This window comes from Nanorana parkeri, unplaced genomic scaffold (assembly GCF_000935625.1).
Source record: "Nanorana parkeri isolate BGI_ZX_2015 unplaced genomic scaffold, ASM93562v1 scaffold132, whole genome shotgun sequence".
Taxonomy (NCBI): Eukaryota; Metazoa; Chordata; class Amphibia; order Anura; family Dicroglossidae; genus Nanorana; species Nanorana parkeri.
This window is the reverse complement of record NW_017306400.1, coordinates 575,030-587,078: the sequence shown is the minus strand read 5'-3', so window position 1 is coordinate 587,078 and position 12,049 is coordinate 575,030. Positions and strand designations below refer to the sequence as shown.

Genomic DNA, 12,049 nt, shown 5'->3' with positions numbered 1-12,049 from the left:
ATATATAACTCCTATGTTCTCATACCATGTGCGCAGTCAGGGCATAATCATAGAGACTTAATTATTTATTAAACAACAGGTATCAGCTGCCATCAGATTCCAGCAGAGGATATGCCAAAATTAGTCTATGCTTTTTCATTCAGATTGGATTACCTTAAATCCCTCTACTATGGTCTCCCTGAGAAAAAACTACAATGTTGGTAGATGGTACAAAATGTAGCAGCCCGGCTGCTTACCCACCAACCCCATCCCATCCCTTACCCTTATTCTTGGCTCCCTACACTGGCTTCCAATTAAATGGAGAATATCCTTCAAAATCAGCCTACTCGCTTATAAATCTCTAAACAACTTTGGCCATGCCTATCTGCCAGATCCTCTGGTTACCCATACTCTCACATGCTCTTTCTCTGCACCTCAAAGAAAGAAAAATTACACTTGCCTAGAGTTGTCTTAAAATCTTTTGGATCTAAAGCATTGCAGCACCTACAATATGGAATTCACTGCCATCCATTGTCCAAAAAGCACCTTCTCCTAGACTCAATACATATCCATTTATCCAATCTTATAGCACCACTTGAGAAATCATTCTCTGCAAGATACCAACACTGTTTTGAGTTTCCAGGGAGAAATGTGCAATAGAAATACTATTATTATTATTATTTCCTGTGCTCTTTGTGTGTGCTGCGCTCTTATCTTTTAGCATTGTTCCCAGCTCTCTCTGCTCTCTGTGGACTTGCTATTTTATGGAGAAGAGAAGAAGGAGAAGTGTTCTGTAATTCTAAACATTTCCTGTACTGGGGTGTTATTGGTCTTTCCTAGATACAGTAGAGTGAGTAAGCATTGTCACCCTGGGAAGGAAGTGTGTTACTGGCAGAATAACCAGGTGAAAAAAAGATCAACAGAACTCACGTTAAAAGTTAACTAAAGATCTTTAATTATCTTTCTGATCCCTTCTAGTGATGGAATGTAGTTTGTTTTTCCTGATGGATACTGTGGTGTTTAGGAAGTGTACATATGTGTTTAAAAACAGTCCATTTTTAGGTTGATTAAAGAGTGAAGCGTATTAAGAAATTAGTGATTTTTTTTTTTCTTCCTCTGCTGCCTCCATATGATAAATTACTCACAACTAGGCCACTCTATGGAAGACATGAATGTCTTGGTTCTTAAAGTAGAACTGAAGCCTTTACATTTTTGTAGTTGTGAAAAGAGTAAGGGAGGGTTATAACCCCTGTGTCCCGTTGAGGAGATTTCCCTTTACTTTCTGTCTGATAATCACAACAGAGGAAATCTCTCCAAAGTAAGGGAAATCCCTGGTGGTCAGCAGGGTCACCATAAGTAGTGTCCCATTAGAAGATTTCCCAATGGGAACACTAGTTATGGGCTGTGCACAAGCAGGAGCCACCCAGCCTCAAGTGCAAGCTGTCCAGCCATTACAATGCTCGGATAGCAAGTGGTTAATAAAGCAAACAGCATTGTTCAAGTGTGCCAAGTCATAGTACCCAATAAGAATTAATTTTCACCAGTCTTACTGGTGACTAATATTTGAGTATCTGAATAGCTGCTAAGGGACACTGCACTTTACAATTATTAATCTCTCTTTTAAAACCCTTAATAAAACATGGCATTTGTGTTTTTTTGAGTGTCACTACTGCCTAAAAATACACACATTGTAAGAATAATTTAGAAGAAAATCATTTTTAGGAAATCTTATTTCATTTAGCATTAAAATTTGGTGTTCAAAGATTCTCATCTCAGGCTTTAGCTGTTGAACCATTTTCTAGTGGTTTGAGATCAGCGCCCTTTCAGCATTCATAGAAAGACATACAACAGGCATGTGTACAATGAAGGTTCACAAAAGGTTAAGAGAAGAATATATGAGCTTCTGCAATGGTGTTTATATCGAATAGCAAGAGCAGAGCCAGCGAAATTGCTCTCTTTTTCAATGAATAAGAAAGAAGATTGTGGATTGAAAATCCATTTAATTTGTTAGCACAAAAGTTAAGCTAGCCCCTAGACAGTTATAACTTTCTTTTTAGCACACCTTTTTAACTTTCTCTTGGTAGCAGCAATTCAGTCAAGTTACCTATATGTTTTATTTTATTTTTCTAGAAAAAAAAATCTAAAGTGCAATGAAAATTTGGCATTTTATACTTGACTTATGGCATTATTACTGCACTCCTGCCCAGTCATGATCACACGCACTTCACTGCATAGATGCTTGTTTATTTTTCAGAAGACAAATGTGAAACGTACGTGTTTAGCAGCACATTGAACTGGCTGTAATGTGGTCTACAGATTTTATTGTCAACAACTCTGTAGTTTGCTTTCTGTTAAATAGATGCAATAAATGGTACTGCTGCTCCTGTTGTGATGTAATGTGATGTAGTTAATGCTGTCACATTGACTTAAAGTAACATTAATAGTGTAACATTTCTGTTACACTTCTGTTAAGCTTGTATTGTTTTAGTAAAGTTACTGATTTCTTTTTTTTAAAGAACTTGATTGATATGATACTTCCATTCTCATACTAACAATATATGATAAAATAACATATCAATGTTATATTTTAAGATACAATTGCACAAAAACTGGCCATATATCACCCATTATTTACTAGCTATAATTGCCATGTTGAAAAAAAAAAGTGACTATTGCACTCTAAGGTAAAGTACATGTTGATCATGGATGTTGGCTGTAAGAATTTGTTTGGAGCCCCTCCCACTTTAACTTGTTTGGCCTTGGGACTTTTAAAGGAATTACTTACTTTCAATTAGCCACCATAATATTAGAAACACATTTTAGTGGGCGTGTACTTTAACCTAAAAGTGTATAAGAGAGTGCGATTTCACACCCCAATTGATAAATAGCAGCTATTGAAAAAAATGGATTCCACCCAAGGGTATGCCAGGACCCTAAGGGGAAGGGCTTTCAAAAAATGCTAAGAGCTCTCTTAAGTATAAAATTTCAAAACTTCATTTATTAGTATAACATGATTTTTAAATAATTAAAATTCCATTTAGTAAAATATAGCTATTCCATATATAGTATTGACATCACATGATTCATTTATACAGCATGATTTGTTGACTCATTCAAAATAGCCCCTGTTAATTCATTCAAAATAGCCCCAACATGTTTTACCCTACTGGGGTTCTTTAAGGGGACAGGAACTGTATATCATGAGAAGATCCAGTCGGGTGCATACCAATGTAGAGTAATAGATGACAAATGGTTGATTATATTCACCCTTATTTCAGACAGTGGAAAGGCAAATCAAGCACGGGAGTCGTGTCAGGAGAGTAATATGCAGCACTCAATCAACAAGGACACAAGGACAAGCCACAGCTAATTGGTTGGAAAACACGTAGCTTGTGTGTTCAACCTCCAGAGCATGCGGGAGGACTGCTCTGGAGGTGGAACACATATACCTTCAGGATTGTAACATGTATATAAAATGCTTTTATATTTCCTAATCTAACTTTAAGTAATGTGCTCTACATCATTTAAACTTTAAAATGTTTCCCATGTTTTGTGCAATCAAGTTAAGCATATTTATGCAAAAAAGTTTTAGTTATAGTTCTACTTTAAACATGCTTACTGTACACATGGTCTGTGACACATTTTAAATTTAAGGTAGTATTAAACTCTCAATCTTTTTTTTTTTTAATAAAGAATTCAGATCAAACTAATATATATTGCCCAGCAAAGTATTTATTTACATTTTTCTGCAAGCACTTAGTCATCATGTTTATGAACAGCTTTCTCCAACTCTCTCAGCTTGTCTTTCCTGAACTTCCGGTCCATTGCAAAATCACAGGGGACAGCATAGTCTCCAGCAGCTGTTCATCTACAAGCTTGGAGAAGAAAGGAGGGAGAAGTGAGGAAGGAGGGAGAAGTGGAGAGCAAGGGGGAGGGGTGTAGCTTGCCTTGCTGTGCCTGTGTGTTTGTGGAGACAAAGATCCATGAACCCATCGCACTCCTGACCGCTTGTCTCCATGAAGAAAAGAAAAAATGGGTGCTGCTGTGATCGACGGACGGCAACCGTCATACAAAGTAGAAAACAGGGACACCCGCACTCCAGTATAAGCGTAAAGCAAAAGTCTTATTTATTGAAAAGAATGACATGTCACAAAGATGCGACAACCGTTACGGGGTCACACAGGATCCCCTTCCTCAAGCTTTGACATGTGGCAAAAGTACAAACACAAACCCATATAAATAGCAAGCACTCCCAAAACAAGAGCCAATCAACAGCAGTCCAGTGACCGAGTGACGTCATTTATGATGTCACATTCCCGCCAGGGACAAGTTCAAAATGTAATAGTAAACATAACAGAAGGTAAATACAATGGTAAACATAGACATGATCTGGAGTATCCACATGTTTCAAATAGTGATCTAAGTATTAGATATCAGCACAGGTTGGAATATGAAGTGAACAACTTACAAGTAATCTTTTGGCAGAACGATGGACCCAGCGAGAAAACCGCTGTGTACCGCTGGACCGGCCCGTCCTGATGTGTGTCTGAAGTGCTCCACTGTCACGGGCTTGGTGTCTCAACCCATTGCTCTCCTATTGGTTTAGACGGCATCACATGTCGAAGGTATCTTATCACAGATGATACCTGTGATATTTATCACAGGTATCACCTGTGATAAGTGCGTTGCACACATTGCTATCATAGCATTTAAAGCATCCTGTGCGGTCAGACAGTTTGATGGGTATCTTGCAGTATTTGGGCGTTGGATGCGCTTGGACCAAATGGTCCCTGAGCGTTTTGCTACGTCGGTATGCATGTAAGGGAGGTGTCTTGATGTCTTTCTATGTATAACATGTCAATATCACCAACATGGTATTTCATTTTTTTCATGTGCTTTAGATACATATGTTTTGTCTATTGCGACTGGGTAACACAGGCACGCTCTGGTTATGAACATGTGTATCCACAGGTTATATACAAATCATGTGTTGCTCCCTCGTTTTGCTTTTTGCTTGGGTGTCCCCTTCTCCCAACTTCTCCGTTATGCCTTAAAAAGAGCGGCGTCCCGCAGCTGTCATGGTTACCGGCGGTGTCTGAGGTTGCTGGGTTACCGCAGTTAGGGCGGAACCAGGCTTGCATCACACTGACATGTGATGCTGTCTAAACCAATAGGAGAGCAATGGGTGGAGACACCAAGCCCGTGACAATGGAGCACTTCAGCCACACATCAGGACGGGCCGGTCCAGTGGTACACAGCGTAGGAGAAAAACAGTAAAGTAGCAGATAAGCCAGAAACTGGTTTGGCTGAGAATCAGATAAATAAACAGAAACCAACAGTTCTTAATGCCAGAGCAAGAAAAAGGCCCTAATGTTTCTTGAATGTAATATCAGGAAAATATAATTATGGTCACTATATGGAGCTGAGGAGCATAGGAAACAAATATTTTTTCCTAAGCTCCATATAGTAGCCGTAATGTGGTATTTTCCAGGTATTAAATTTGAATTGGAAAGAAAATATACTAAAAACATTTTGTTTTTGTCTCTATTTATACAAAATGAATGTCAATTGAGTTTGTAGATTGAATTGGTCTGCAAATTGTTTATTTTACACATTTATAAATGTACGCATTGCATGTTATCACACATTGTATACATTGGAAATGGAATACATTGAATGTTGGGAAGACATAATATAGCTGCATCTATCTAACTTGCATTTACTTGACTAAGGATTAAAATTGGAGGTTTTCGGTTTCTAAATTCTCTCCATGTTGTTTTCATTTTTTATCCACTAACTTTTGAGCTGAATTGGGTTTATGTTTCTTTCAAGAGTTGCAAGTGATTACTCATAATGAGCATCAAGCTCCTTTGAAATAGTTTCTCTGAGATAAAGCAGACTGCTTTTCATTTTAATAGTGACTATAAAAATTAAACACCTCATTAATCAACCAGATTCCTATTAAATATCACAGAACACTAGCACAATAAACAGATATCTAGGCAAAATCAGATAGGGATAAAGTTCTTTGATTTAATAGCTTTGTAGCATAACTTTCAGGTGAAAATCCAATTACACAAAAATTAACAAAGTAAATACTACCATTATATTAGAGCCGGACTCACAGATGATTTAGTTTTTTCTGTCATGCAGAGATGAAAAACAGCTGTAAAATCTCTGCTTATCGGGCTGTTACCGGTCTCACTTGGTATCCCCCCGCATCTTGCTATGTATGGATTAACTTGTTTAACGGTATAATATTCACTTGTATACAAAAGATTTGAAACATTTGCTTAGTAAACTTATAGTATAGTCTACTACAGTGTTTCTCAATTCCAGTCTTAAAGTACTCTCTGTAGGTCATGTTTTCAGGGCTTCCTTTAAATAAAACATCTTTGGTAATAACTGTGATATTGATTAAACTACTTGTGGAGGGTGGGTGATAACCTAAAAATAAAATCTGTGGTTGATTACTTGAAAAGCATTGGTGTAATAATAAATTATCCTCTTAACCATTGCTGAGATATTAACCCTTAAGTACCCATGGTATGCTGCAATGCTCTTGGGTGAAAATCACAGTGAATAATAAACTATAATACACTTACACTGCACTATACCAAATCCAAAATGACACTTGTATTCAGCATAAATCAATTAATATTTATTTCACTAATGCAACTTAAAAGGTGAAACTAATATATGAGATAGACTCATTACATGCAAAGCAAGATAATTCAAGCCGTGATTTGTCATAATTGTGATGATTATGGCTTACAGCTCATGAAAACCCCAAGAACCCCAAATCCACAACCTCAAAAAAGTAGATTATTACATGCAATCAATAAAACAAGGATTGTACATAGAACAATATTGGACCTCTGAAAAGTACAAGCATGCATATGTACTCAGTACTTGGTTTGGGCCCCTTTTGCAGCACTTACTGCAATTACTTTTGCACGATATTCTAATTATTCGAGTTTCACCTGTAAATGATTGTAAATCTCCCCACAAACGTGCTGTAATCTGTAAGAAACTACACTCACCAGACTAACAGGGCTCTCCTATATAGGATAAGCCACATGTCTCAGATATCCTCCTGTTATTAGATCACTTCCCTTCACTGGGTCCACCTCTTTCTCCTCCTCTTCACTTCAATTAAAACTTTTAAAACAAGCTCAAACAGAAATACAGATACCTCTCATTGTGTCATTTACTTCCAAAGTTTATTAAAATGGTTAAAAAAACGTACAAGAAAAATCGGCGTTCAATCACAGATCTCCTCACATTCCTCAATCAGCAGAGTTCATGTAGCAGGAAATGTGCATATGCCCTGACCTCCTGATGCGTTTCATGATAGGACTCCTTCCAAGGGGTAGCGAGCATGCATCATAGGGTTAGTCACATGCTTCTCAACTGAAAGTGTTTGGTCTTTTATTTCTTCTGGCAACTTAATAGAGCAACAAGAAGCAAAGCACAGGTGAGTATGTGCTAATGGGAAGGGGGAGATTTGTTGTAATTAGTATTAATAATTAATATGGTAGAAATTATATGCCATGGTGAAGTGATTGCGTCTTTAATAAGTTGTTGAGATGTGGTTTGAGGTGTTAAATACACTGTGAAACTAAATAGAATGTTTACTGAAGACAAGGCACATGTCAAAAATGCAGTTCCTAAACAATTGTAAACAATAACTAGAATTTCCTAGCAAAATAAAATAGTTGAGCAAATTTGTGCTTTTACTTACAGTGGCAAAAGCAATAGCTTTTCTTCCTTCCAGCAGGCTGAATAAAGCCAATATAGGGCACTAAAGTTGCCCTTTTAAAGAGTGCTCACTAGGTGGCCCATTTCAGCAGTGGTATAACTCTGATGAATTAGGGACAGTTACCTTAGCAACATAATTTTAATTAGGAGGGAATAGAAAGTAGGTGTTGCAATGACTTCCAGACAAAAGTATAAACATTTAAAAGCGAAAATACAGTATAACACTGAATCTCTGTTTTGCAAATAAGCATTTTCTATTTCAAAGATTGTATTTGTTTTATAAACATCCATAAACAAAACATACATTGACATCTATAGTCTGCAAGGATAGACATAATTTGTATCACCCTGCTGACCCTCCCCACCAACCACCTTTTAACAAACAATACAATATAACCACAAAACTAAACAAAACAACCAAAACCTCAATACTAACAGAAAAAGGGATTAGACGCCAAAATTGTTTCTACAAAAGCATCAAACTTTCTACTGAGAGTGTTGGATGAGCGTACTTAATCCAGGGTTCCCAAGTCTTCATAAACTTTTTATTGGAATCCAACAGGATGCTAGTCAGTTTTTCATCAAGAAAAAATGAATCCATCCTCTTTTTAACTTCCCCAAAAAACACATGTGGTTTCCTCCATGCTTGGGCAATGGTCTGTTTCGCCGCCAACATGCCATAAGTCCCCAATTTATGTTGTGAGTTAGTCAGGAATGAAGATGTATAGTATAATAAGGCTACCCATGGATCTCTTATTATATTAATCATAAAAAGGTCGTTTGATCATCTGAAATACTTTTAACCAGAACCTGTCCAGTGTCCTATTTCTATATTTACATTTTTTGTGTTTTTAATTGCATATCAGTTTTCTTCATATTCCTTGACATATGATTCTTATTCTGAATTTTAAAAATAGACCATTAGAATTGTGCCTATATTCACTTATTTTATAGCAATATGAAACATGCATAAGATATCTGATTTGCTATATCAATAAGATTAGAATTAGAAACTCAATATTCTTTTGAACATAGTCCTGCTTTTATTTGTATACGAAATAGCTAATTAGTATTTTTTAATCCATTATTTACATATGGGCTGCGTTATGTAACGTACTATGACTTCCTTTTTTTTAGCTCGAGATGTTGTTTTCAATTTGAATAATCGTGGGGTTGCAAACTCGTCAGATTTTGGCTGGATTGCACAAATGAGATATTATTGGGAGGAAAACAGTGTTGTTGTCAGGATGGTTACCACAACTGTACCTTATGGATATGAATATTTAGGCAATGCAGGAAGACTTGTCCTAACACCTCTGACTGATCGTTGCTTCAGGTAAAATCATGATATCATATCTTCACCAATTATTTTTCAAAGTAATGTCATTTTAAATTTCATACATGTAGGAGGGCTTGTAAAAACATGTAAATAAAGTGGAAACCACGCTGCTACAAATATCGATCTCTTTAGTTAATAAAAAAAAGTCCCAAATAGCTGCTTCTCATAAAATAAATTTCTCTTTTGTTCATCATAGGACACAGCTCTGCTTTAGATTATCACATACTGGGTATACTGCCACCTGCAGGTGTAGGTCACTAGGTAAACCTAGTAAAATCAAAACACAGTCCAGGGATAGCCCCTCCTGGTGGCAAACCTCTCCCCCATCAAGTTATGCAACAAGCTCAATTATTAGCCTAGCAACTAGGCTATAGAAATCTCCTCCTTTTACTTTAAGCAAGTATATGGTTTTGTGGCAGGCCAGATAATATAGATCCTGTGGTTTCTCTAGTTTCAGCCATTGAGTGCATAAGGTTCCTTGCTTCCAGCAGGTTCAGCTGTGCTAGCCCTGGCAAGGGCACCCTGTGGATTTTTTGCCACTGGGAAGAAATATTTCCAGCCTTGGGGACAGCCTATGAGGCCTATTGGGCTGTCCGGTCACAGTGTCTCCTTTTGACGAGGTGTCTATGTGTGGTACTTCTCTTCTCTAGGGAGAAACAGTGTGAGGGTTATGCTTAATAGGCTATGCTTAATATAAATATCCCTCATGGGACTTTTTTTCTGCTGCTACTACCCTTATGGGGGCTAGAGGTGAGCAGGCCTTGACTGGGGCCTGTGTGATGCCCTGCATCGCATCGGGACATTATAACACAGGAAGCACATCTTTTAGCAGTTTCACTCCCAGGGTCCCTCTGCAAACTGGTCCTTACGTTTTCTCTATTTGGGGATTTTCATTGAGGACTGCCTGGACATGGCTTAAGCATCTGCTATTGTCACATTGCAGCACTGCGAGCTGGCTGAAAATTAAGTCCATCTGTAGTCTAGCCTGCAATCAGTGGCCACCATCTTTAGTAAAGTTTTATTGGGAGGAAAATTAGTCCTTCCCTTGCAAATACACACACTGGGAATGGAGCCAGCATGGTAGGCCAGGCTGCAATCCAGAAACAGGGACCAGTTTCTGTGACCGAGACAGAAGGGTGGTAAGTGTAGCCTTTTTTTGTTGGTCAGTCTTGTCAGACTGTTGCAGGCTCATCAGGTGGTTGCCGAGGGCAGCATGTCACTGTTAGTGGTCATAATTCAAGGTCCTCTGGGCACCAAGATTTATTCTACAAGATTGGTAATTGGGTCCTGGGCTTTCTACCACCAAGCATCGATTTCTTTGGTTTGTAAATCAACTACTTGGTCATCAATTCATACATTCACCAAGTTTTACAAGGATGTGGCAGCATTTCTGTTTTTCCTCCTAAGAGTTAGACCTTATTTTCCTTCTAACAAACTTGAAAATGTAGTCAGTGTGTCCATATATCTTTGTAAAAAGAAGAAATGTCTCTGCTTGAAGTGCATAAAGTACAACTCAAACATAAATGTGCAAAACAGTATACTCCAAAAAGTCACAAAGCTTGCAAAATAACAGATGTATGCATTCTTAAAGGAGAACTTTGAGGTGAGTGATCATCCTCATAGTTAGAGCTGACCTGTGACAAAGAAGCTGTCACAGGTTGGCTCTATTAATCGGGAAGTGAGCAGAAACTTGCAGCTGATCCACTCACTTCCTGTTAGTCACGGCTCCCCGCAGGGATTCCCCCCTCTCCTCCAGCGCTGAGTGGAGGAACGAATAAGGGAGGGGGTGGGCACAACTGGCTCTGCCTCTAGATAGGGCCAGCTGTCACCCACGCAGCTGGATGGATCACAACAGTATTGTCAGGATCCATCCCAGCTGTGGCGCTCTCAGTATATAGTGAGCAATAGCCCAATATATACTAAGCTTTGGGTCACCGGAGGAGGTTAGTATAGGTCAGGGGTCAGCAAGCTTTTACATACCAAGTGCCATTTATGAAACCATCAGACAACTGGGTGCCAGTGAACAATATCGCACTGTAGTGTTAATACATTTAAATTTTTGCACTAATAGCTGTACTGCTAATAGTAAGTTAAACTCGCTAATTATTTTAATGTGTTTACCTTGCCATTAGCAGCAAAACTATAAGTGAAAAAATTAAATAACTGGTGCACACACAAAACATGTTCATATTTACATGCACTGAAAAGTAAATTGGACTTAGAGTTTTAGTGTGATCCCTGTGTCTTTATTTCATGGCTCAGTTGTGCTATGTCTGGCCTGTAGAATGTTACTTTCAACTGACCTTAGACCAGCACCAATGCATACTTTGAATGCCAGACCTCACACCCGCACCAATGCCCTGCAGACCTGAGACCAGCACCAGTGCTCTGCAGACCTCAGAGCAGCACCAGTGCTCTGCAGACCTCAGACCAGCACCAATGCCCTGCAGACCTCAGACCAGCACCAATGCCTTGCAGACCTCAGACCAGCACCAATACCCTGCAGACCTCAGAACATTATTTTACAAATTGCAGCACTAGGAGTGACATTTCTTGACCTCCAGTTAAAGTGTAAATCATCACCTTCTCTAAATAAAACTCATCAAACAAATGGACTCCACATATACAGGTCAATATGAGTGTTGAATAAATAAATCTAATACGATTTGGCATCAGAAGTGCGACAACCAAGATGAGAGTTCCTCCACTACACCTTGTGTGAGTGACAACTCACCTGATAGAAGGACCTCAAATGATGAGAAGTCAATATAAACTTAAGTGGCATAAATCCACTACTTCAATCATCCACTAAGGGTTGTGTTTTATCCAGGAGCTGTCCATAAACTGCCAATGTCCTTAAAGCAAATGTGTTCATTCATCACTGTTTGTTTCTGGCACTGCCATCCATAGCCTCAATAGAAAATGGTCCAACACCCTGGGATCTTTGGATGGCTCTATTGATGGCTATTG

General features: G+C 38.4%; 1 protein-coding gene across 1 annotated transcript in view; it reads left to right on the top strand.

Annotated features, from left to right (window-relative positions):
- The window catches only part of LOC108784922 (dynein heavy chain 3, axonemal-like), an 899,093-nt gene that overhangs the window by 387,790 nt on the left and 499,254 nt on the right, over nt 1–12,049 (top strand). The window contains exon 27 of the mRNA XM_018553871.1: nt 8,878–9,076. Within this exon, the coding sequence (XP_018409373.1) occupies nt 8,878–9,076 (199 nt within the window). The remainder of the gene's footprint in view (nt 1–8,877; nt 9,077–12,049) is intronic.